At 42.2% G+C, this 24,616-nt stretch overlaps 1 protein-coding gene and 2 long non-coding RNA genes across 4 annotated transcripts in view; 1 reads left to right on the forward strand and 2 right to left on the reverse strand.

Moving 5' to 3' along the window:
* The window catches only part of TMEM131L (transmembrane 131 like), a 170,188-nt gene extending 167,452 nt beyond the window's left edge, over positions 1 to 2,736 (reverse strand). For both annotated transcript variants that reach the window (XM_019441230.2, XM_019441228.2), the window contains exons 1-2: positions 2,553 to 2,736; positions 1,780 to 1,850 (exon numbers count right to left, since the gene is read on the reverse strand). In XM_019441230.2, coding sequence (XP_019296775.1) covers positions 1,780 to 1,850; positions 2,553 to 2,676 — 195 coding nt within the window. In that variant the 5' untranslated portion in view covers positions 2,677 to 2,736. The remainder of the gene's footprint in view (positions 1 to 1,779; positions 1,851 to 2,552) is intronic.
* Positions 2,737 to 2,931: 195 nt separating this feature from the next.
* Positions 2,932 to 14,056, forward strand: LOC109262511 (uncharacterized). The gene is made up of 4 exons (XR_002077799.2): positions 2,932 to 3,122; positions 4,183 to 4,922; positions 6,525 to 6,685; positions 13,850 to 14,056. It is a non-coding gene; the product is annotated as an uncharacterized LOC109262511 (long non-coding RNA).
* Positions 14,057 to 21,802: 7,746 nt separating this feature from the next.
* LOC109262224 (uncharacterized) lies at positions 21,803 to 23,890 on the reverse strand. The gene is made up of 2 exons (XR_002077671.2): positions 23,797 to 23,890; positions 21,803 to 22,617 (listed from the first exon to the last, which is right to left on the reverse strand). It is a non-coding gene; the product is annotated as an uncharacterized LOC109262224 (long non-coding RNA).
* Between the last annotated feature and the right edge of the window lie 726 nt (positions 23,891 to 24,616).

Genomic DNA, 24,616 nt, shown 5'->3' on the forward strand with positions numbered 1-24,616 from the left:
TATCCATATAAACAAAACAAAACCAAAAATTAAGACTTTTATAAAATAACTTTCATGGCTATAAATAATATCATTAATCCTATCACAGGCCTTGACATTTCCATCTCTGAGCACAGTGACTAAATCTTCAACTAATGCTCCAACAAATCAGAGTCTATAATTTACTTTCCTTTCTGTCTGGGTTGGCTTCCAACACTAACCAGTAAGAGGGTACAGGCTACAATTGAGTAAAAATGCAAATGCATATGGATATACACCAGTGCTTCTCAACCCGGGCAATTTTGCTCCCCAGGGACATTTTGCAATGTCTGGGGACATTTTTAGCTCTCACAACTGGGGGGGGAAGAGGGAGGAGAAAGTGCCACTGGCATCTAGTGGGTAAAGACAGAGATGCTCTCACTGCTTGACATCCTATAGCCCCCACAACACAGAATTCTCCACCCCACAGTGTCGTTAATGCTGCTTTTGAACACCACTGAGATACACAAATATAACTATTTTTAAAAAGTAAAAACGTCAAATTTTAAATGTGGATCTTTCAGTAGAATCATGAACAATTTCTATTTAGTTCTTTTCATCTTTATGTATTTTCCAAACCCTCACAATACACATCTGTTATTTATAATCAGAAAAAAAAATCCATTTGGGAATAGACTTTTAAGAGAAGGACAGACTATTTGCTCCCCATCCCGATAAGGCTTCTTCTCAAAGGACTGGTCTCATTCAGCTTGCAGGCCTTCAGGGAAGGTCCAAGAAAATTTTCCTCTAAAAATCACCTCTCCGCCTTGTAGCTGTTATTCATTAGCCCTGGTAAAGGGGAATATTCTGAATATCTCAAAACCAGCACTCTAATGCTTCACATAGGAGGGAGAAACTTAAATGTAAAACAGCACAGTTCTTCAGGGAACTTATAGCTAGACATCCTGTTTTTCCAAACAGCCACCAGAGACAACATAGAATTAAGTGCTGTCACCAATGTGGGAATTAATGAACATCTTAAAAACTACCACACGCAAGCTGAATATTCCCTTACAATTCAACACCCCCCAAAAAACAGTATTTGGGGTCACTACTGTTGCTGCTGTAAAGCAGTCAACAACATATTAAAATGTGTACATCTGCACTCAAATGTTAAAGTTAAACCTTCACACAATGCTTTGCAGGACCGTATCTACGTATGATGCCACATATTCTCAATGAAATGCTAGTAATTATTTTTCCACATGCAATCATTGTATCATATGGGGGAGAAACCCCCAAAACCTGAAATTCAAGTTGTTAAGAGGGTGTATCTAACACGAATTAAAGGCCCTTGGAAAAAATCCAAGACTACAATCTTTTAAAGTCACATCTTCATCGCAAAGCTACTTAACGCTAATGGCAAGTGCCACTCACTAACACTTGTGAAATCAATATTCCTGTTGTCCTCAGGCACACACAGCTCCAGCTCACTTAGGGAACAGGGCACACGTCCCTCGCGCACCCAGGTCTACAGCCCGCCGAGGGGCCCGCCCTTCCCCTCCACAAGGCTGCCGCTGGCTGGCCTCGGCCCTGCTGAGGTGGCCTGGGCTCCCACCTCCTGAACTTGGGGCGGGCGTGACTCACGCCCTGTCACATGGCGCGGGAGGAGGCTGGGAAGGCCACCGCTGCCAGGTGTTCAGGCTCGGCCCGACCGTTTATTTGCCTTGCAAAGTGGCCCGAGCGCCTGTGCCGCTGGGGGGCCGACGGCCTGTCCTCCCTCGCACACCCACACCAGCCCTGTCACCTGGTCGTCCTCACCTGAGTGGGCAGCAGGAGTTCCCCTTCTTCTGCCTGCCACAGCTCCACCACGTTCTGCAAGGGCTCAATCGCTGCACGAACACCAAAAAATACACCGCATTTTAATGCACGGAAAAGAAACGCTTCCTGTTTCCCTATCATGCCCCCGTGCACTCGCCTCACCAAAACAAGTCACCCTTTCCTTCTCTAAGCGGAGGCCACCCGAGGACAAGAACACAATGGACGGGGTGCAAGCGGGCGGCCCCTCTGACAGAGAGTAGGGAGCGTGCAAGGTCGGGGTTCTTGTGCTGGTAGGGGTAGGGGGGACGCAGGGGGATAGCCACCCGGCGGGCCGCTCGGCGCTCCGCACCCCGCAGCATCTGGGGCTGGCGTCTGCAGGATGGGTCCTGGGCGGCCAAGCTCGAGGAACAAAGCTGCAGGAAGCCGGGCCGCGGCGGGGCCCCAGCGCGCGCCACACAAAGCGGGGGCTGCGCCCGGGGCGCCCGGGGCCCGCGCACAAAGGCTCCGGGGCGCGTGCGGCTAGCGGTCCGCGCCGCTGTCCCCAAGCTCCGCGACTGCCCAGCTTTCCGTTTGTCTGAGGGCGGGGGGCGCGGGAGGGGACGCTGTGGTTAGAAAATGTTATCAGCCGAGAATTGCAACCGCTTTCCTTCCTCCTCCTGCCCCTTTCCCCTTCCTCCCCTCGCCCTCTTATAGATTTCAGCAGTTCCCTAAAAGAAAGAGAAGGGGGGGGGCGGGGTGGAGAAGGAGAGCGAGCACAGCGGCGCAAGGCTGACCTTGTCCCTGAGCCCCTCCCGGGCGACAGCAGGGCAGGAGGACCTGGAAGACGCCCAGCAGGAGGTTCACGGCCGCGGCGGTGCGGCAGTAGCAGCCCGGCTGCGGGCGTCGGAGCCCCGCCATGCTGGTGCTCGCGCTCCTCTCGGGTGCTCGCCGCGCTCGCTGTTCGCTCGCTGGCGCCGGGGCTGCCTCGCCCCGGGCCCGCCCCCGCGCCGCCCCGCCCCGCCCCGCCCCGCGCCGCCCCCGCCCCCGCCCCGCCCCCGCCGCAGCCGCCGCCGCTGCCGCCGCCGCCGCAGCTGCTGCAGCTCCGGCCCCGGGCGCGCCGCTCGCTCTGCGCGCGTGTGCGCCACAGATAGGGAGGGACGGAACGCGGCGGGGCGCGGGGGAACGTGGACAATGCGAACGCTGCGGCCCTGGGCGCCCCGCCCGGGCGCGGACCACACGGCTGCGGGCCCGCCCCACAGCGCCCCGCGGCGTCCTTCCCAAATCTGCGGTCCCCAGGCACTGTCTGCGGCTGTGACGGGGTCTCTTAGAGCTGTCGGGAGAGACTACCAGGCCACTGTCGCCAAGTGCGATTTGAGGAACTTTCGGGTGGTTTCCTCTTTGTTTGGGCACGCTGGCACAGTCGGGTTATTACCCACGAGGGAGGAGGGCGGTGTTGGGGGGCGGGGGTGGGAGTGAGGAGTCGCCGGGCCAGAGGCCTCAGACAGGATATTAGTGGAAATAATGCAGTGGTTGTCAGGAAACGCTAGTGCAGCCACATGGCTACTGCCAGTTATGCAGCGAGGATATCCGGTGGCTGCAAAGTCTGTAATTTAAAATAAAAAGAGCTCTCCCAAGACCCGAGAGACTGACCTCAGCGAGGCGTGGCGGTGGTGCGCCTGGCAGCCTCCGAGGAGACGGCCCAGGTTGTGACAGGTGGGGAAGCCTCTTCCTAGGGCATTTATAGCTGCAAAGACCCTGCAAATACTCCCTTAGGATTCATACTGCAAAATTCAGCCAGCCTCTTCGGAAACATGGTTGAGGTCGAGGTCGGTTGCCTGTTTCTAACATTAACTGGGTAATATACATAATACCTGAAAATGTATTTTCTAGCCCCATTATTTGACGCCTATAACCAAAAAGTACGTCTAATATCTGAGATCCCGTTTAAGTTTTAATATCATGCCTTTGCCAACGGTACCACAAACAAAGGTTTTATTCAGGAATCGCTTTGCATAAGCTGGAAGTATTGGCAGTCTTAAGGGTTTTTTTAACTAGTTTGCTGCTTCCAGAGTAGTTTGTGTGAAATTCAGAGAATTTGAGCAGTGTAGAATAAGGAGAAGTGACTGGGGCACACCTGTCTGTTTACATTGATCCTCTATTTAATTGTTTCTGGTGCCTTACAGTCTAGACAATGGAAAAGCAGTGGTCAAAATAGCAGGAGGGATGCCAAAGAAGAACTAAATCAATCATGGATCCTTTTCTCCCAAGGAAAAAGTCACTTTGCCTTATCCAACTTCAAGACCCCCAGTATTTTCTCAGTTCCTTGTCTTTTTCCTGTGTTCCCTGCCAGCATCTCCCTTTCTGTAGCAAGGATCGCCAGTCCCATCCTAATGAGTTTTTTTTTTCTTCGTTTTATTTCTCTAGGTTTGTATTTCCCCTTGAGCTCTGAAGATTCTCCTCTGTGTTAAGGGGCTGTCTTCTGTCAAAAAATACTTGCCAGAGCCCAAGGAGACAGTAACTGCACCTTCAAAGTTTGTTTCTAAATGAATATTCTGTCATTGGCCTATTTATTTACAATATGTATTTTTAAGTCCTCTCATGACTTAGAATGGAAAACAAGCAAACATTGATGAACATGAAACAGGTTTCATGAAACAAGTTTAATAAAAAGTCATGGTACAAACTTTTTTACTATTTTTTTTTTCTTATTCCTAATTTTTAAACTATCTTACTTTTTTACTAAAAGCCTTTCCCACAATAACCAGTATCACACAATCAATGAAAATGACTTAAAAGAGGAAAATTGCTGTGGACCATTATCAAAAAAACAGCTCTATTTTGTTCTCGTACTGAAACTTTTTGAAGGCCAGCTTGATTTTCAAGTTGTGATCTTGTGGACTTTACAAAGTGGGTAATGCTATTTGACTGTTGTTCAAAAAGCCAGAAGCATGTATCTGCAGTGCCATGGGGTTGGAGAGGGATACAGGATTACACAGCTGTCTTCTTAGATAAATCTGACCTACTTAGCCTTCTCTGGAGGTATTTTTCATGCTGACTCATGAACAACAGGAAAGTTATGGCCCATTAAGTAGCATCCATGTTTTGAAGTAAACTTCTTCTCCAAAGAAGACTCCTGTGTCATTGATGCCATTATTTGCCTGCAGGTAATAAATATTCTTTTGTCACAGAATATTAGAGTTGGAAAAATTTGGCTATTAAGTAATAGCACAACTGCATCATTTTACAGAAGGAGAAACTGAAGCCCAGAAAGGATGAGAAATATCCAAGTTATAATAGCAAAGTTATGGAGAAGTATGTATAAATAATGTTAACTAAAGAAAAAAAAATTAATAGAAACATGAATTAACTCAATATGCAAATTATAAACACAAAACTAAGCATGGAAGAGGCACTGAGGAGATACCTTACTAGAGTTTATCATTTTTTTAAGTGTAAAATGTGATGATTTAATTATACATTGTGAAGTGATTACCACTATCAAGTACATGAATACATCTATCACCTCCCATAGCTACCTTTGTGTGTGTGAAAATCTACTCTCCTAACAAATTTCAAATATACAGTAGAATATTATTAACTCTGGTCTCCATGTTGAATATTAGATCCCCAAAACTTAAAAAAAATTTTTTCTTTTATTTAAATCCAAGTTAGTTGACATATAGTATAATAATGGCTTCAGGAATAGAATTTAGTGATTCTCCACTTACATATAATACCCAGTGCTCATCACAACAAGTGCCCTGCTATCCCCATCCCCCCACCCTACACCCCCTTGAGCAACCCTCAGTTTGTTCTCTGTATTTAAATGTCTCTTATGGTTTGCCTCCCTCTTTGTTTTTATCTTATTTTTCCTTCCCTTTCCCTATGTTCATATATTTTATTTCTTAAATTCCACATGAGTGAAATCATGTATTTGTATTTCTCTGACTGACTTATTTCATTTAGCATAATTATTCTAGTTCCATCCACATTGTGGAAAATGGCAAGATTTCATTCCTTTTGATCAAGTAATATTCCATTATATATATATATATACATATATACATATATATGTATATATATATATATATACATATATATATATGTATATATATATATACACCAAATCTTATTTATCCATTCATCAGTAGATGGATATTTGGGTTCTTTTCATAATTTGGCTATTGTTGATAGTGCTGCTATAAACATTGGGGGAGTTTATCAATTTTAAGTTAGATCCATATAAGTTAATTTAAACACATGTGCACATACACACACACATCTACCTAGCGGGTAGCTGGATGGCTCAGTCGGTTGAGCACCTGACTCTTGATTTCCACTCAGGTTATGATTGCATGGTTTCATGAATTCACACCCCACTTTGGGCTCTGTGCACTGACTGCATAAAGCCTGCTTGAGATTCTCCTTCTCTCTCTACCCCTCCCCCACTTGCACTCTGTCTCCCTCAAAATAAATAAATAAACTTAAAAAAATTAAAAAATAAAACACATACACACACACCTAAGAGCGCCTGGCTAATTCAGTCCAAAGAGCATGCAACTCTTGATCTTGAGGTTGTGAGTTCAAGCCCCATCTTGGGTATAGAAATTACTAAAACATTAAATAAATAAACTTAAGAACCTCTCCCCCCCCCACACACACACACACCTAAAATTGACTAAATCTACACTCATTTTAAGATATACAAGATGTTGACCATGCTTTGGACTTAACTGCACTCTTGTTTTTTTTCTTAATGAGTATAGATGAAAACCAAGCAAGTCTATAAATGTGAGTTACATCTCAACACATTCTACATAAAATTGACAGTGAAGCATCAAGTCCAAATCACCTGTCTCTAGTCTAGAGAAGATTCAACACACCAGGTCACATGGTGGGTTGTAAAGACTGAAAGAGATACTATATGGTAAGCATCTAGTATACGTGTTAATAAATGCTAGTAATGATATTATCTTGCATGCACATTGTGGGGACATGCCAGACCTTTCTTGAATATGGTAAATTTGATACTGATATTCAATTATTTTAATTACCTATTCATTATCCCTGATCCTTTATAACTCAGACATGCTGGAAATGGGAATGTTTAATGAAAATGTACATGTAACAGCTGTTTGCTATCTATCTATTTTGGGCTTCACCCCAATCACAACAATAAAACCAAGGGTTTCATGAAACAACCACTACCATCATTGCCAGGATCCAAGCCTCATCCTCCCTGGGAAGAAATGCCCAGAGGGATGGCTCTTGAAAGCAGAAACCTAATGGTTTCGGTCAGGTACCTTTAAGATGCAAATTGTCCCCTTAAGGGGACCCAGCATATGCTAACTTTATTCCATTTATCCATTTATTCCATTCATCTCAAGAAGCCTCGATTAGGTGCACTGGATAAAGTTTCTCTCCTTTCTCAAACGACTCTGTTGTGTTAAACAATGGTCCTTTACCATTATGAAAATACCAAGCATCAGTATTCATAGTTAAAAATAGTCATCTTTCTCTCCGTTTTTTTTTTCAAAACTCATAAGATTGTACAATGAAAAGGATACATTTCACTGTATATAAATTAAAGTAAAAATGATAAAGTTTTTAATTAATAAATTTTTAAGAAATTAAAGACAAAATTTTTAAAGATAGGTTAGACTGTGATTTATACAGGATGCCTTGGATGTGGTCATGCTAAAGGTTTAAATATGATTAAATGATATTAAATATGATACATGAGTGAAAAACAAAAAAAGTAAACAAAACAAAAAAGTAGTTACCTTCCCAGTAGTCTACATTGTGACTTGGCATGGTTATTCGGCTTAGTTCTGGTCAATGAGATACAAGCAGACCTCTACTAACATGGCTCCAAAGAAAGCTATTGCTTTCATGATGAAAAGGAATAGACTCAGCTAGTACAGTCCTTTTACTCTGTGTCCTTTTTCCTCCTGGACTATAAACGTAATGCCCAGAGATTTGCAGCCAGCAGGCAAGCCTGAGGAAGAAAGCTACCTTTCTTTTTGATGGCCCCAAGAAAGGATGCTTATCACTTAGCATACTAGTTTATTCTCCAAAGGACAGTGCCATCACCAGATACATCACATTAGGTCTATGTGGATGGCACTCGTGACATGTGTGACATACAGCTCTAAGTACTGTGAGATCTTCCCCATACCTCCTCAGTCTGCTTTGCAGCCTCTTGCCTCTCTGTTCAACCTCTAAAAAAGTAAGAGTACTCTAGGGCTTGGTCCTGGATGCTCTTTATACTCTCTCTTTCTGGATAAACTCATCCAGCCCCAAGTCTTTAAATATCTATAAGCTAATGAGTCCCAAGTTAGAATTTTAGGCTTAACCTGAAGTCCACATTCATATTCCCAGCTGCCTACTTGTCATCTCCACCTGAATGTTGAATAAGCATCTCAAACCTAACATGTCCTACTTGCTTCTACCCATCCAAAGCTGCACATCCCCAGTCTTCCTAACTTCAAGTACATTGCAGTAGCATCTACCCAGTTGCTCAAGCCAAAAGCCAAAGTGTCACCCTTAATCCATATTTTCTTTATACCCTTAAATCTAGCAACAAGTCATACCACCTCCAGAACATTCCTCATACTTATCCTTTCTGAACCACTACCCTGATGTAGGAGTGCCTCATCCCTCACATAGACTCCTACCATTGCCTTCTACTGGTTTCTCTGCTTCCACTCTCTCCCCTTACATCTGGTTTTCCAACAGCCAAAATGATCTTTTAAAAACAGAATTTATCTGGCAGCATTCCATCTAACAAATGGAGGATCACTCTGAGGAGTTATAAAAATTAAAAAAAAAAAAAAAGCAGATTATGTACAAAACCCTGCAGTGGTTTCCTAGAAGCTTAGAATAAAAATCCAAACTCCTTTCCTTGTCCTGCAGGAAGTGAGATCTGGCTCCTCCTCGCCTTTCTAACCGCATCTTCTACCAGTCTTCCCCTTGATAACTGTTCTTCAGCCCAGGGGCTTTTGTGTTCCCCAAGCCTACCAGACTTGACCCCCATCTCAGGGCCTTCACACTTGCTGTTTCTTCCATGTGGGAAGCTCTTTGTCTCATTGTCCCACATCTGGCTCCTTCTCATCATTTACATAGGGCTGCTACACAAGGTTGTGTATAAAGAGCCAAGGAATAGGGACTGACATCAGCTCTCTGATTCACCAAGCCACGCTCTGGCTCGAGGATGCCCACAGTGAGAAGAGTCTTATTCTGATTCCACAAAGGCACGGACGGATGGCCAAACCCCGTGCCTATTTTGTGTCCTCCTGGACGGAGGACCTTTTTCCAATCAAAATATTATTTCTTATGTCTAAGAAGAAGGTAGAATGAACAGTCACTGGGCACCAATTTTACATGCATTTCTTATTTAAACACACAAGAGGATTAGTCTTATTGTCCCCATTTTACATGTTAAACAGTAAGATTGAGAGAAGTAAATTGTTAATGCAGAGTTAAAATTGGACTCTAATTCCATGTACCATAGTGTCTCTAAAGATGAAGGAGCAAGAACTCACTTGGAAGCTTCCACTTTTTTCATGTTTTAATTCTACTTCTTATTTTCAGATTGTTGTAGGAAGTTAGAACAATCTACAAAAGCCCAACTATAGTCATTAAAAATAAATTACTGTTGCTACATATAGATACAAAACATACCCCACCTACACACCCTCCAGGTAATAAATTAAGATCAATATGAAATCCAGTAAAACCTGTCATTTTACTTTTGAGTCTCCGCACTTTTGGAGATACAGTTCTTATCCTTCTGACTTTTGTACTTGCTTGCTTATAGTGTATTTGGGAAAGTTATTTGTATAAACTTCTAAAATAGTGGCTGCATTAACTTATTTAATTGTTTATACTTATTAAAATCTTCTACTTGGGAAGTCAAAATGCAGACCAATGAGTAGGATTTATTTTTCTCTTCCTTGCCGAGTTTTTTTCCTTCCTTGTTGTTTTTGAAAAGATATGACTGGACTTCAGAAGGTTGGCAAGAATTGCACTTCTGTAAGTCGAGTCAATTTCTTGATGATCTTGGAAAAATATTTTTTAAGGACTTAAACTATAAAGCCAGGACACCCCCTCAATCTGAGAAGCAGAAATAGTAAGTACTTTTTCAGCTGTATTTCACAGTCTGAAGTGATTCCTTGTAACTCAACTTCCTTTCTTAGAAATAATGAAAGATAACCCTCATATAGTGCTTATGACCTGCCAAGCCCTATCCTAAGTCCTTTGCATATATTAAGTCATTTAATCCTTCCAACAACCCAATGAGGTGGGTATTATTATTATCCCTATTTTACAGATGGAGAAATTGAGGCACAGATAGGTAAGGTACAACTTAGTTGCCCAAGGCCACAAATCAGTAAAGGTACAGAGCTGAAATCTAAGCCCAGGCGTCTGTCTCTGGAATCCATGTCCTTGACCACCAGAGCAATACTATCTTTATACCTTCAAGTGATTGGGAGGGTAGTTATGATCACTTTTGTACTATTGGTGAGCATTAGAAATGTATGCAAAATGCACTGAAATTAGAGACGCTGAAAATGAAGGCCATCTTGGCATCAAAAATCTAACAAATTGTTAAGAGGATGTCAATACCGAATAGCCAACGTCTAGTCATTGAATGTGTCATAGTTCCAGAAATAATGGCATTCTCAGTCATGGAAATGAGTCTATCTAGGTAAAGTAACCTTGATATATTATATGAATTAAGTTATATGAACCCATGTTGGCTGAGGAAGCTCCCCAAACTAATACCATATACCACTTTCCACAGCTAGATATAATCTTAATAGTAGTGCTTTTTCAACAATACTTATATGATTCACTCACCTGAGCATTCTAACTGCAATTTTGGAAAATATGCTTCACGACCTTGAACAAAGCACTTCACCTCCCTGCACCTGTTTTCTTACCTGTAAAATGAAGCCATTAAAAAATATGATCTTTAAGACCCTTTCCATGCCTAACATTATATGATTTTCTGTCCCGACCTGATAGCTTGGAAGCAAGAAGCCTGAACTTTTTTGGTTGTCATTTCTTACTATTTCAAAATCCACTGAGTACAGCAACTTCACAGCTTCCTGAACTTGCATGCTTTCAGATTACAATCATTTTAAGTTTGGCATTTAAAGTTCAAATCAAAAGTTGCCCAGTCAGCAGCAGGGAACCAGATATTATGGAGAAGAAGTAGTAAAGGGGAGATCTGTTCTTTCCTTAGGTACACACCTGATTTGCCAGTGTGGGACCACTTAGCAAAGCATACAGTCGGTAAAATCTAATGTCCTATCTATGGGGTCTGGAGTAAGTTATTTAACCTCTCTGTGCCTTAGTCTGTCATTTGTAAAACAGAGATGATAATCATCTACCTCACAAGTTGTGGCAGAGAAATGAGTCTATGTGAGCCTGGAGAAGAGTGTCTGGCACATAGTAAATGCCACATAATGTTTTGTTATTGCTCTTGTTTCCTATATTAAGAGAAACAAAATAAGAACCGGAAGAAGGTAAAGCCTAAGAGTCTGGATGGGCACTCAAGAGAGAATCTCAGGCAATGGCTCATAGAAGGCTTCTGCCAAGTTACCTTTACTGCCAGGCCAATGTGAAACAAAAGCCCTCATATTGTGAAAATACCCCCATTTCAGTTCGTCTATTTATTTATTTATTTTTAATTTTTTTTTCTTACATTTATTCTTTTTTGAAAGAGAGAGAGAGAGAGTGCATGTGCCTGAGTGGGGGAGGGGCAGAGAGCGAGGGAGACAAAGAATCTGAAGCAGGCTCCAGGCTCTGAGCTGTCAGCACAGAGCCTGATGTGGGGCTCGAACTCACCAACTGTGAGATCATGACCTAAGCCGAAGTCGGACACTTAACCAAATGAGCCACCCAGATGCCCCATCAGTTCTTCCATTTAGACACATATTTAAATTCCAGGCTCCTGAGCCAATACAGGGCTTTCTTACTCTTCCTTCAGCTGCAAAGTAAAGCTGACCACTAATTGAAAAGGGAACATCTTGAGTAAGTTCTGATCTGTTTACTTTTGTATGATCTCCCTCCCCTTTCAAGAAATAATAATAATAGGAGCAAACACTTACTTACACAGGCAGAGGTGAAGTAACTTCCTAAGGTCACAGCGCTAAGTGGCCGAGTCAGAATTCAAACCGGGGCTGTCTGGCTCCAGAATGTGTACTTGTATGCTAGTAACCATGACATTTTGCTGCATCACAGACTACATTCAGTGTGTGTGTGTGTGTGTGTGTGTGTGTGTGTGTGTGTTGGAAGGTTGGAAGAAGAGAATAAAGTACACTCTAAAGGACTTGAAAGGAACACTGCTGCATCATTGAAAAATACACTCACACAGAGTACCAAACATGACATCTGACTCTGCATCATGCTAAACGGAGGCACCCTGTGCACCTTGCTCAGGAAAGAAGCTGCAGACACATGATCGGGGGGCCCTCCACTCGTGTAGTGCAACTCACACCCCTCCCAGGCCCCTGGCTGGTCACGGCAGCCCTTACAGGACAGCAGGCCCCGTGGCTCAGAAAGAGAAACCAAGGGGGAGGCAAACAGAAGGCACGGCTCGGGACACAACCTGAGGCAAGTCAGCCGCCAGCAATAGCTTGGAGGTAACAGCAGAAACATCTTCAACTGGAGTGCAGCTATGAAGCCCGAGGACTCCGACCGGCAGGAGGCAAAGGGGCAGAATCACAAACAGCGGGTGCGCGAACCTCAAGCCGTGGTTTCCACAACTGCAGCCAGAAGGCTGTGCAGAAAACCTCCAACGTCAGCCAGCAGCTCTTCTAGAGATTTGGATCCCCAGAAAGTAGTGAGAGGTGCGAGAGCACTGTCCAGGACTCATGAGACTGAGGTTCTGGTCCTAGCTGGCTCTGTGCCCCTCTGCAATATATATTTACATACTTACAGAAAGGTACAGAACACATATGCAGTTTCCTCCACAAGCAGCACATCAAACTGGAAGTTGTAGGTCAATTACTTGGAGTGTCGGAGGTTACTAAATTGGATAAGAGACTTTGGCAATCATCTGTGTGTGGAGGAAGAAGTATCTACACTATAGCAGTGGCAGTTATTTTGCTAAATAGCAATCAAGAGTTTTTCCCCTACCAAACATGTAGGCAAATTCTTTTGAGTCAGCCCAACAGATGTGAAGGAAGGACCAATCCCACTCCCCTTGGAAATTATTTTTGCTATATATAAAAAATTACCTTGGTCATATTTTATATTAATAGATCAGCCTCACTTAGAAGCACAGATTAAGATAACTGTGCAGTGTCATTTTATAATGACTAAATTAACAACAATAACAACAAAGCACCCCACAAAAAAACAAATCATTATAAAACCCAGTTTGGGCAAGATTCAAAGAAACCAACATTTTACATTGTCAGGGATGGGATGAGTTGATACTTTTTCTTAAAGGCAGCCCAAATACAGAATAAGAGCCATAAAAATGACCATAACCTTTGAAATGTATTTTGAGAAAATAATTTTAAATAAAAGATAATTTTGTAAGATACGGCAATGTTATTTAATGGTTCCAAAATGGAAACAGCCCAAATAAATCCACAAATGTGGAAATGGCAAAGATACTTATGATAGAATCGGTACAATAAAAAGCATATAAATGGGTTTTTTTAAACACTGTAAAACGAAAAAAGCACACACACATAAGGTTGAAAAAGAAGGGATTTCTAGGCAATGAAAGCAGGAAGGCGTAGAAGATAGTGTCTCACGTGGGCAGAATGGGGGTTCATGAAAGAGTGCAGCTCCACTTGGAAGGGGTGTAAGTGCCAGGGTCAGGGATGAGCTTTGTCAGTTTAAACACAAACTAAAAGGCCCATGGGAAGCCATGATCATAAGCAATTTGTTTACGCATTTTTCTATCGAATGATTTTAAATTTTCAGTTGTGAGGAGAAAAACTGGTACGTGGTTTAACAGGAAGACCATAGAGCAGGTCATCAAAGAGAAGGTGGGCACGGGGCAGTCGGTGTTGGTTACCTCAATGGGAAAGGGGATCAATGACTGGATTGTCCTCTGCTTTTTCAGTGAGCAGATAACTAAAGAGGTCCCTGAAACAAGAAGCTGGTACACAGGCCAGTGTCTCAAAGGGAGCAGGGTTCTGAGCAGGAAATGGCTAAGACAGTCTCCAGTTGTCAGAGGAAGTTGATGTAATGAAGGCAAGACTACGGGAAAATGTTGCTCAATTATTAAGACCAAATACTTCAGATCACCTCTGAAGAAGCCCAGATGTTATCTCAGAACAAAAAGGTAAGAGGCTGAGAGGATTAGATAAAATATGTGCACAAGTGCTTTGCCAACTGAGAAATGCTTTATAAATACTTGCCCTGGAGATAAGGGCTTCACTCTAAAAGACAAAACAAAGCAAAACAACAACAAAAAAACAAACAAAAAGATTGCAAAATTAGCCAGTGTGTTTTTAAACTATAATTCTAAATCGATTATTTCATAAATTCTTATAGTTCTAATTTTGAAGAAGAGTTGGTAAAATCATAATCTTTTTTCTATTTGAAGCTATGATTTTATCTTGATCATTTAACCATTTTGGCTCCTTCCAGATTTTTGGTAATCTATAAGCCAGCCCTAATTAAATTGATCATGTTGTGAATTAGTGAAATAGTCTAAAAACACCAAAATTGGCCATGATTGCCTCCATGATTTTTGTAGTCTTAATATTTTATTTCTTCCAATGTTTTTTTTTTTTTATTTATTTTTGGGACAGAGAGAGACAGAGCATGAAAGGGGGAGGGGCAGAGAGAGAGGGAGACACAGAATCGGAAACAGGCTCCAGGCTCCGAGCCATCAGCCCAGAGCCTGACGCGGGGCTCGCACTCACGGACCGCGAGATCGTGACCTGGCTGAAGTCGGACGCTTAACCGACTGCGCCACCCAGGCGCCCCATAGTCTTAATATTTTAAATCAAATGACCACTTAATCACTCATTCATGCATGCATTCATTCAGGAAAATTGCAAGAGAGACGATGTGTCTAGGTAGTAAGGCAATAGAAAGGTACAGAACACTAAAGACTTTAAAAAAATAAAAATATGAAAGTAGGGTTACGTTACATAAATTGTTCTTTCTGCTGATCTCAGTGAGTAAATAAATAACTTAAATCTTTTCAAAGAACACCATTTGATCGTTCTTGCCTAATCTTAGCATTTGGCTTTGTGAAGCCTGCTGAGTTGTGCTGGCTAAATGCTTGCACTTACACGCACTTACATGTTTCCTCAATGTTTGGTCCGCCAGGGCCAAGAGTCAGCTTCTACCTCATGCCTCAGGGATATCAGGTTTCAACTCATATCGTCTGCATATTGTATACCTCCCCTCGTGCCTCATTAAAAGGAACACTTTCCATTTACTTTTCTTCTTGTGACTACTGGGTCCAGGGTTGTTTTCTTTCTCTACTGTTGTTAAACATCACCTGTATCATTAAGCCCAGATGTACAAAGGTATAGAGCAACACTTCTAGCTGAGAAAGGTAGTCATCTTGACTAGATACCAGTTTATCCATGCGATGAAAGTACCATTTCATTTTTGATGGCCTTCACTTAGCATTTCTCGCTGGGGCTGGGTTTTGTGTTGCCTTTATAAACACACACACACACACACACACACACACACAGAGCCTAGTTCTTTTTAGGCGCTTCTCCAGCTGTGAGTTTAGCAAGGCTTCCTGCTAATGGGGAGACAGAATTACAGCTCCAAACATTCCCCTGCCACTGATCCAGAACATGTGTTATCATATCACACACTGTCAATTGATTCCAAATCCCTGCCAACAGGGCACAGTCTGCATTCCAAATATCTAAGGCCCTGGGACAGTGAATTATAAAATAGAAATATGCTATGCTTTCTCCTTTAATTTGGTGTACACATGACTAAGTTGGCTGAACATTTTTGATTCTTAGAATACGTTTGCTTTTTTTCTCCCCCCTGAAAACATAGAACAGCCTACAAAATCTCTGTACCTTAGTGGCAATAGACTTATTTTGAAGATCCCCAGTCTCCTCCGTGTCACTTCCAATCTCTTGGTAAAGGTTGGTTAACAGGAAATAGGGCAAGATGGAAGGGAGCTCACATTTAGGATAATAAAGTGACTCTCATTCAACTGATGAGAGACATAAACAGTCTGACTATGATGGTCCCACGGGAGTAGAAGGCTAAGATTTCAAATGCTATATAAACAGTTGCAAATCTCTGCAATTACTCTACAAATGGACTCCTAGCACACATGGCAATGTCAGGAATAAACATATTTTCAGTTCTGTGCTATCCTGTATTGATGACCTGAGTTACCATTGATTTATTCCTTATTTAAAATAAGTGTATAAAACAATTCAAAATAAGTGCAGTGAACAAACATGGCTAAAACTTTATTTTTGTGATTATTGAGGACTGGAGAGTGGGGGCAGGGAGAAGAGAGACCAAGTGTCACTGGCAACCTGGCATCGGGAACATCTTGGGGATAAGCAGGAAAGTTGGACCCCTCAGAAGTCCTCAGCCCCAAAATGTCCAAAGAGCCCCAACTTGGTTACTATGGTGATACCATTCCATTCCAGTAATTTCACCTGACAAGGTCTCTGTTATCTCTTCACTCTTGAACATTAGCCCATCCCACTCTTCTCTGACCCTGCTCTTCCTCATTAGATCGTAAGAAACAACCACATATGCACACATAAGAACAGGCAGTTAATACTTTGTGACAAGCGAGTTAATGCCAGAGGGTGAATTGCCAGGGCAAGTACTCAAACCTCACAGAAGAGGATGCTGCATATTTTCAAATCAAATCTCATTATACATGGCAGAGTCCTGGTGTAATGGTGGCCTGGCCAGGTTTTCCCTCAATGTATTAGCTCGTGCTAAGAAAAAAAAATCTGGATAGCTGCATAATTACCCCAAATTGTTTTCAAATTGGTCTGGGACAACGAAGACATAACTCCACTAGCCTTCAAGGGGCCTGGCCTCCAGGATCAGCTTATGGTCAACCGAGTGAGATCGTGCAACCCACTTACACTTTTTAGGTCTGTAGTTCTTCAACAACAAAATGGAGGAGTTGCGCGGGCGGTGCATGGTCTCAAATCCAGAGACTCTTTTCTTATTGGTCCCTTCTTCTCTGAGATTAAGGATTTTCTTGCTCACTTCTAGGCCTATTTGTTTGATATTGCTCATTCAAAACCTTTAGGGAACGGAAACAATAATGTTTGAAGTAGGAGTGTACATTATCAGAATAAAGGAACTTTAACCTTATTATATGATTTTTAAAAGATAAAATTATGTCTACTTGGGAGAGACAATACATAAGATTATAATAGGAAAGACTAATTCATCTATTTAAGTATATAATAGGTGTTTTCATTTCCTGAAAAGCCAAATTATGAACAATGGGTATAAAACTAGATTTAAATTCCGGGCACCTGGGTGGCTCAGTCGATTAAGTGTCCGACTTCGGCTCAGGTCATGATCTTGCGATTCATGGGTTCGAGCCCCACGTCGGGCTCTGCGCTGACAAGCTCGGAGCCTGGACCCTGCTTCAGATTCTGTGTCTCCTTCTCTCTCTGCCCCTCCCCTGCTCGTGCTCTGTCTCTCTCTCTCTCTCAAAAATAAACAAACATTAAAAAAAATTTTTTTAACTAGATTTAAATTATGTAACAATAAAAGTGGATTCTTCTCAAATGTCAAGACATATCTATGTATTAAAAGTCCCTCTTGAGAAATGTTCTCCTATGTTTATTTCTACTTATCCGAGTACAACATATATATCATGGCCAGCATTTTGCTGTAAAAGCCACTGACTATAAGCACTTGGATTCATTGACCTGAGTCCAAAGCCAGAATGTTGGAACTCTCCAGAAGGAAGGAGGTCTGCTCTAATCAGTCGTAAGATGAGAGTAGTTGAGAACCATTTGTAGCAGGGCTGGATACATTTCTCCTGCATAACTCGAGGAGGGGATGGGCAGCGGTAGTGAAAGACATGATTTGAAATAGGGAGGTCAAGGTGGGCCTCATTTAAGAAGATAACAATTTGAGGGGCACCTGGGTGGCTCTGTCAGTTAAGCATTCAACTTCGGCTCAGGTCATGATCTCATGGTTCATGAGTTCGAGCCCCACGTCAGGCTGTGTGCTGACAGCTCGGAGCCTGGAACCTGCTTTGGATTCTGTGTCTCCCCTTCTCTCTGCCCCTCCCCCGTTCTCTCTCTCTCTCTCTCTCTCAAAAATAAACATAAAAAAAAGATAACAAGTTGAGCAGGAGTCAAATTTGCAGGTATCTGGGGAAGAGCATTCCAGGCAGAGTGCAGCCAAGACCTTGTGGCAGGAGAATGCCTGCAAGAGGCCAGTGTGGCTGGAGAGGGAGAGTGTGCAAGAGACCAGAGAGCAAAGAGCAGAGTGAGCGTCGGGCATATCAGACAGCACCTCACAAGGCTGCCATCAATGCTGTGAATTATACTTTTACTTCACAGAAACATGGGGAGTCATAAAGGCTTTTAAGCACAGTGACCTGACCTGACATGAGGGTAAGGATGAAACAAACCGGGTTGGAGGCTAATGTGGTAATCTAGTCTAAAATTTATAGTGGCTTGGAACAGGTGTTGGCAGTGGATGGGCTGAGAAGTAGTCAGATTCTAGATATGTTTTACAAGTAGAGTTAACAGAGGCGCCTGGGTGGCTCAGTCAGTTAAGCGTCTGACTTCTGCTAGGTCACAATCTCACGGTTCATGAGTTTGAGCCCTGTGTTGGGCTCTGTGCTGACGGCTCGGAGCCTGGAGCCTGCTTTGGATTCTGTGTCTCCCTCTCTCTCTGCCTCTCCCACTCACATTCTGTCTCTCTCTCTTAAAAATAAATAAACATTAGTAAAAATTTTTTCAGTAGAATTAAGATTTCCTAACATAGATTAGATATGGGAGATGAAAGGGAAAAAGGAAGCCAAGAATGACTCCAAACTTTTTGTCCTGAGCAACCAAGAAAGTAGAGTTGTCATCAACTGAAACGGCAATAAAATGAAATACCCAAGGAACCCACAAATCTGTATTTTTCCTACTTAAAAACAATATTTACTTAGCTCTTACTATTTGCCAGGCACTGTGCTAAGCATTTTGTTTAAACATAATAATGATGCTGCAAGCTATGTACTAGTAACTACCATTCACAGATGGAGAATCTGAGGCTTAGAAAGATTTAGTTGCCCGCAGTCATACAGTTAGTGGGTGGAGGGCTAAAATTTGAACGTAGGAGTCCCCACTCTTCTCAGTATCTAATACCACCACTCTACCTGGTCAGGTAATATTCTATTTACTTTCCTCTCTTAACTGAGTCCTCTTGACTTCTAAAGTGCAGGAATTCGTCACGATTATCTGGGTATGACACTGTGTACGATTTAGAACAAGTCCTCAGTTTGTGGAAAATCAAGCCCAGGACTTATCTCAGCTAGTAGCAAGAGTACCTACATCAGAGAAATGCAAATCAAAAATCACAATGAGAGGTCACCTCACACCTGTCAGAATGGCCAATGTCAAAAAGACAAGAAATAACAAGTGTTGCCTTTTAGTTTTGTTGATTGTTTCCTTTGCAGTAAAGAAGCTTTTTATCTTGATGAGATCCCAACAGTTCATTTTTGCTTTTAATTCCTTTGCCTTTGGAGATGTTTCAAGTAAGAAATGGCTGTGGCTCAGGTCAGAGAGGTTTTTTCCTGCTTTCTCCTCTAGGGTTTTGATGGTTTCCTGTCTCACATTCAGGTCCTGCATCCATTTTGAGTTTATTTTTGTGAATGGTGTGAGAAAGTGGTCTAGTTTCAACCTTCTGCATGTTGCTGTCCAGTTCTCCCAGCACCATTTGTTAAAGAGACTTTTTTTTCATTGGATATTCTTTCCTGCTTTGTCAAAGATTAGTTGGCCATACTTTTGTGTGGGTCTGATTCTGGAGTCTCTATTCTATTCCATTGGTCTATGTGTCTGTTTTTGTGCCAATACCATGCTGTCTTGATGATTACAGCTCTGTAGTAGAGGCTAAAGTCTGGGATTGTGATGCCTCCCGCTTTGGTCTTCTTCTTCAATATTACTTTGGCTATTCGGGGTCTTTTGTGGTTCCATACAAATTTTAGGATTGCTTGTCCTAGCTTCGAGAAGAATGCTGGTGCAATTTTGACTGGGATTGCGTTGAATGTGTAGATAGCTTTGGGTAGTATTGACATTTTAACAATATATATTCTTCCAATCCATGGGCACAGAATGTTTTTCCATTTCTTTGTATCTTCTTCAATTTCCTTCATAAGCTTTCTATAGCTTTCAGCATACAGATCTCTTACATCTTTGGTTAGGTTTATTCCTAGATATTTTATGATTCTTGGTGCAATTAAAAAATAATTTTTTAAGGAAATTATTAAAAAACAGAACTACCAATTAATCCAGTAACTCCACTTCTGATCCAGTATTTATCTCAAGAAATTGAAAACACTAATTTGAAAAGATATCTGCACCCACATATTCATAGCAGCATTATTGACAATAGCCAAGATATGGAAACAGCCTAAGCATCCATTTTTTAAAAAGATTTTATTTTTTTAAGTAATTTCTACACCTAAGATGGGACTTGAACTCACAGCCCAGAGAGTTGATTGCATGCTCCATTGACTGAGACAGCCACACGCCCCCTGAGCATCCACTGATGGATGAATGGATAAAGAAGATGTGATTTTGCGCGCGCGTGCACACACACACACACACACACACTGGAATAATATTCAGCCATAAAAAAAAATGAAATCTTACTATTTGAGACAACATGGATGGACCTTGACGGCATTATGCTAAGTGAAATAAGTCAAACAGAGAAAGACAAACACTGTATGATTTCACTTATACCTAGATTCTAAAAAACAAAACAAACCTCACCTCATAGCTAGAACAGATTGTTGGTTGCCGGGGGCTGAGGAAGAGCACAAAATGGGTGAAGGAGGTCAAGAGATACAGACTTCCACTTATAAAATAAATAAGTCACAGGGATGTAGTATACAGCATGAAGACTATAGTTAATAATACTGTATCGCATCTTTGAAAGTTGCTAAGAGAATAAATATTAAAAGTCTTCATTGCAAGGAAAAAATTTTTCATAACTGTGAATGGTAATGGATGGCAACTAGACTTTCTGTGCTGATCATTTTGCAATGTATGCAAATACCAAATCATTATGTTGTACACCTGAAAGCAATATAACGTGAAATGTCAATTATACCTCGATTTAAAAAAAGGAATATAGGGGCACCTGGGTGGCTCAGTCGGTTAAGCGTCCAACTTCAGCTCAGGCCATGATCTCACGGTCTGTGAGTTTGAGCCCCGCGTCGGGCTCTGTGCTGACTGCTCAGAGCCTGGAGCTTGTTTCAGATTCTGTGTCTCCCTCTCTCTCTGCCCCTCCCCTGCTCATGCTCTGTCTCTCTCTGTCTGAAAAATAAATAAAAACATTTAAAAATTAAAAAAAAAAGGGAATATAGGCCATCAACTACATCTAAATATATGTGCACATTTGAGTCAGCGTCATCAACCCTCAATGTCAAGATAAGGTGGATATTGACCTTCAGGCCAGTGTAAAGGAGATACGTGGTGTGAAATCCTGATCTCCACAAGACTATGGTTCCCCGTGAAAGGGAGTTTGTCTGGGTAGAGGCAGTGTGTACTGCTGGACCACTGGTCTAGAAAGGGCTTTCAGGACTCCCTTGGGGTAAGATGACAGTGAGCTCCTCATATGTCACATTGTACATTTGTAGACACCCAGCAATTATGAAATGAACTGAAAAGTAGGTCATCCAATAGCTTTTTCCCAGAGGTACCTCACCCAAATAGGAAGAACTGAATAAGCAAATATCCCAAGTAAACCAGTCATCAGGAAGACTACCCTGGACTTACAGGTGGCAGGTATGGGAGAAAAATGAGCAACATGTGCCCCAAGCGAAAGGTGGTGAGAAAGACACAATGAACAGAATTTCTTGGGATTCAAGGGAAAGCACTGGAGTTTTTAATGAATTCTGTAGATTCATATGTCTGAGCAATAAGAAGTATATTTGAATAATGTCAAGAGAGGCAAGGGTAAGGAAGGGAGAGGGGTCTTTTTCTCTGATTTATTTCCAATGGAGCAAATGTTAGCCCCACTTCCAGAGGCTACATTTCTCAGAAAATGCTGATTCAGAGAAGGGAAAGGCTAACACAGGCATAGCTGTCGTGTTGACCTTTTCACAGCAGCAATACCAGCTTCACACTAAGAAGATTTATTCAGAGTCTGAAGACATTATGGAGCCCCCTTCATACTCTCAGACACAGTAGGACTCGGGCTCTGCAGCCCATCTGGGTTCCATCCTGGTTCTTCTGCTCTGCATGGCTCTGGGCAAGTTTTTCAACCTCGTTGTGCCTCAGTATCTTCATCCATAAATGGGGAAAATAAGAGTGTCTATATCATCGTGTTGTAGAAAGATCAAATGAGATCATTCATTTATCAGTTTAGAACAGTGACCCGTGTATCAGAGGCACTGAAATATTAACACATATTGTTAATATTATTATTATTGCTTGGTAGTATAATAGAATCATGGCAGTCAGTAAAACTTCTTTGGTGATTACCAGGAAAAAACTGGAAGGCGCTTGCTATGATCATCTTCTGAAAACCTTTTATTTGCCCCCATAAATAGGCAGAGCACCCCGCCGAGACTTCTAGTGCAGTACTTCCTGCAGATGTCCATTCCAGCTCACTTTCAATCAGTGAAAATCTTCATCCTTGGGTCTTCTTGATCCCTGTACTGGCTGCTACCATTTACTATACACAGAAAAAAAAAAAAATTAAAATAAAATAGCCACCATGCCTAATTACCATTTCAGTTTACACACAAGCTTGTTCTTTTGTACTCACGTCATTCTTCCTCCCTGTAATAATCCAGCCTCCTTCTTCCCATTTGAATCTTGCCTGTCACTAAAGGGCCACTTCTAGCTCCACATCCTCCAGAAAGCCCAGCCCGACCATATTCCCAAGCCAAGTACTTCTGCTATTGTCTTTACCGTGCTATCTGTAATGACTTATTTTAGTCAAATGATATTATTCATGGGATCACTGTTGAGTTGAATCCCTCAGTAACTATTTTCCCTCAAGTTCTTACATTCTTCAATTTCTTTTTTTCCAGGTTTTTTAAAAATTTCCTTAAGTAATCTCTATACCTAATGTGGGGCTCGAACCCATGACCCCAAAATCAAGAGCCACATGCTCTATAGACTAAGCCAGCCAGGTGCTTCCCCCCTTTATTTTCCCCCAGTTTTATGGAGACGTAATTGACATGACATTTTAGTTTCACGTGTACAGCATAATGACTTATGTGGATACTGTGAAATGATCACAATAGTACATTTAGTTAATATCTATCACCACACTTAGTCACGGATTTTTTTTTCTTGTGATAAGAACTTTTAAGATCTACTCTCTCGGCAACTTTCAAATATATGGTACAATGTTAACTAGAGTCACCATGCTATACGTTATACCTCCAGGACTTACTCATCTTATAACTGGAAGTTTGTACCTTTTGACCACCTTCACCCACCTCTCACCCTTACCTCTGGCAACTACTCATCTGTTCTCCAGACATTCTTCAACTTCTAGTTCTTTTACTCCTCTCCTTCACCAAGAACTCACTCAAAAATAGCTACCCGGCCTGAATTCCCATAGATTTCATCACCGCCATGTCCCAGGCCTGTGTTGTGCCTGTGGATCCCTCCTTTGGTCACTACCAGAAAGTGCTTAGACTGCTCAGCGTCACAGAACCTTCAGACATTTCAAGACAGTTAACAACGAAAGGCATTTTGAAAGCTCCATTGTTTTGATGCTCTGACTCAAGCTTTCCCCTTGTGCTGGGCTGGCTCCTACACCCGGGTTTCGTGTGCAGACATCTCAAGGGCTGTCAGTAAACTCCTGAATGAGCTGACTCCACAAAAGTGCTTGCATTACCTCAAACTACATAGCAGTCAACTCTCAGAGAAGCAGTCCTGCGGCTGGGAGTGCCGGCCCACCTCTCCCAGTGCCAGAAGTTAGAGAATTTCTGGAAAAGACAAAACAAAACAAAACAAAACAAAACAAAACAAAACAAAACTTAGTGTCATTTCCACTTACTTGGGCCTGTTGTTGGTTTTCAGATACTTTTATAACAGGGAGAAAGGCACTGAACTTTAAAAGTAGGGGCGGGGGGGGGGGCGGGGAAGGAGGGAAGAAAAGCTCAATTTCCCCATGGGCCTCATCGTTTCTCTTCTCTCTCCATGTGATCACTCTGGGTTTCTCATCCAATCAAATGGCTCCACCTACCACACCCCAAACTCTATCTCTGGCCCCAATTCTCTTCCTTGCTTCATATTACTGGCTGCACAGAGTGACTCTCCTTGGAAATGTGTTGGTTCCTCAGACCCCAGATATTCAAGATGAAGTTAATAATCCCTCCTTCCTCCTACCTGCTTCTTGTCTTAGGTCACCTGTCTGTTTTCTTGCACAATGCTCAAACCAAACCAGGAACTTGATGTTGGCTTCAACTCTTTCATTCTCTCCATGGTAATATTGCTACTCTGAATGCCTTCTTCAAGGTCCATCCCTCCGCTCCCCAGTCACAGAAGTGCCAATGGTTCGTATGTCTAGCCTCCCTTTACTCCAGTTCATCTCGATGTTGCTGCCGGTGATTCCTCTAAAACACAGATTTGACCTAGTTATTTCCCTGTTTAAAAACACTGAATGGGCTCCCGCTGCCTTCAGAATACATCCTGAATTCTTAGCGGGGACTACA

This window comes from Panthera pardus, unplaced genomic scaffold (assembly GCF_024362965.1).
Source record: "Panthera pardus isolate Hobbes unplaced genomic scaffold, ASM2436296v1 HiC_scaffold_13, whole genome shotgun sequence".
NCBI lineage: Eukaryota > Metazoa > Chordata > Mammalia > Carnivora > Felidae > Panthera > Panthera pardus.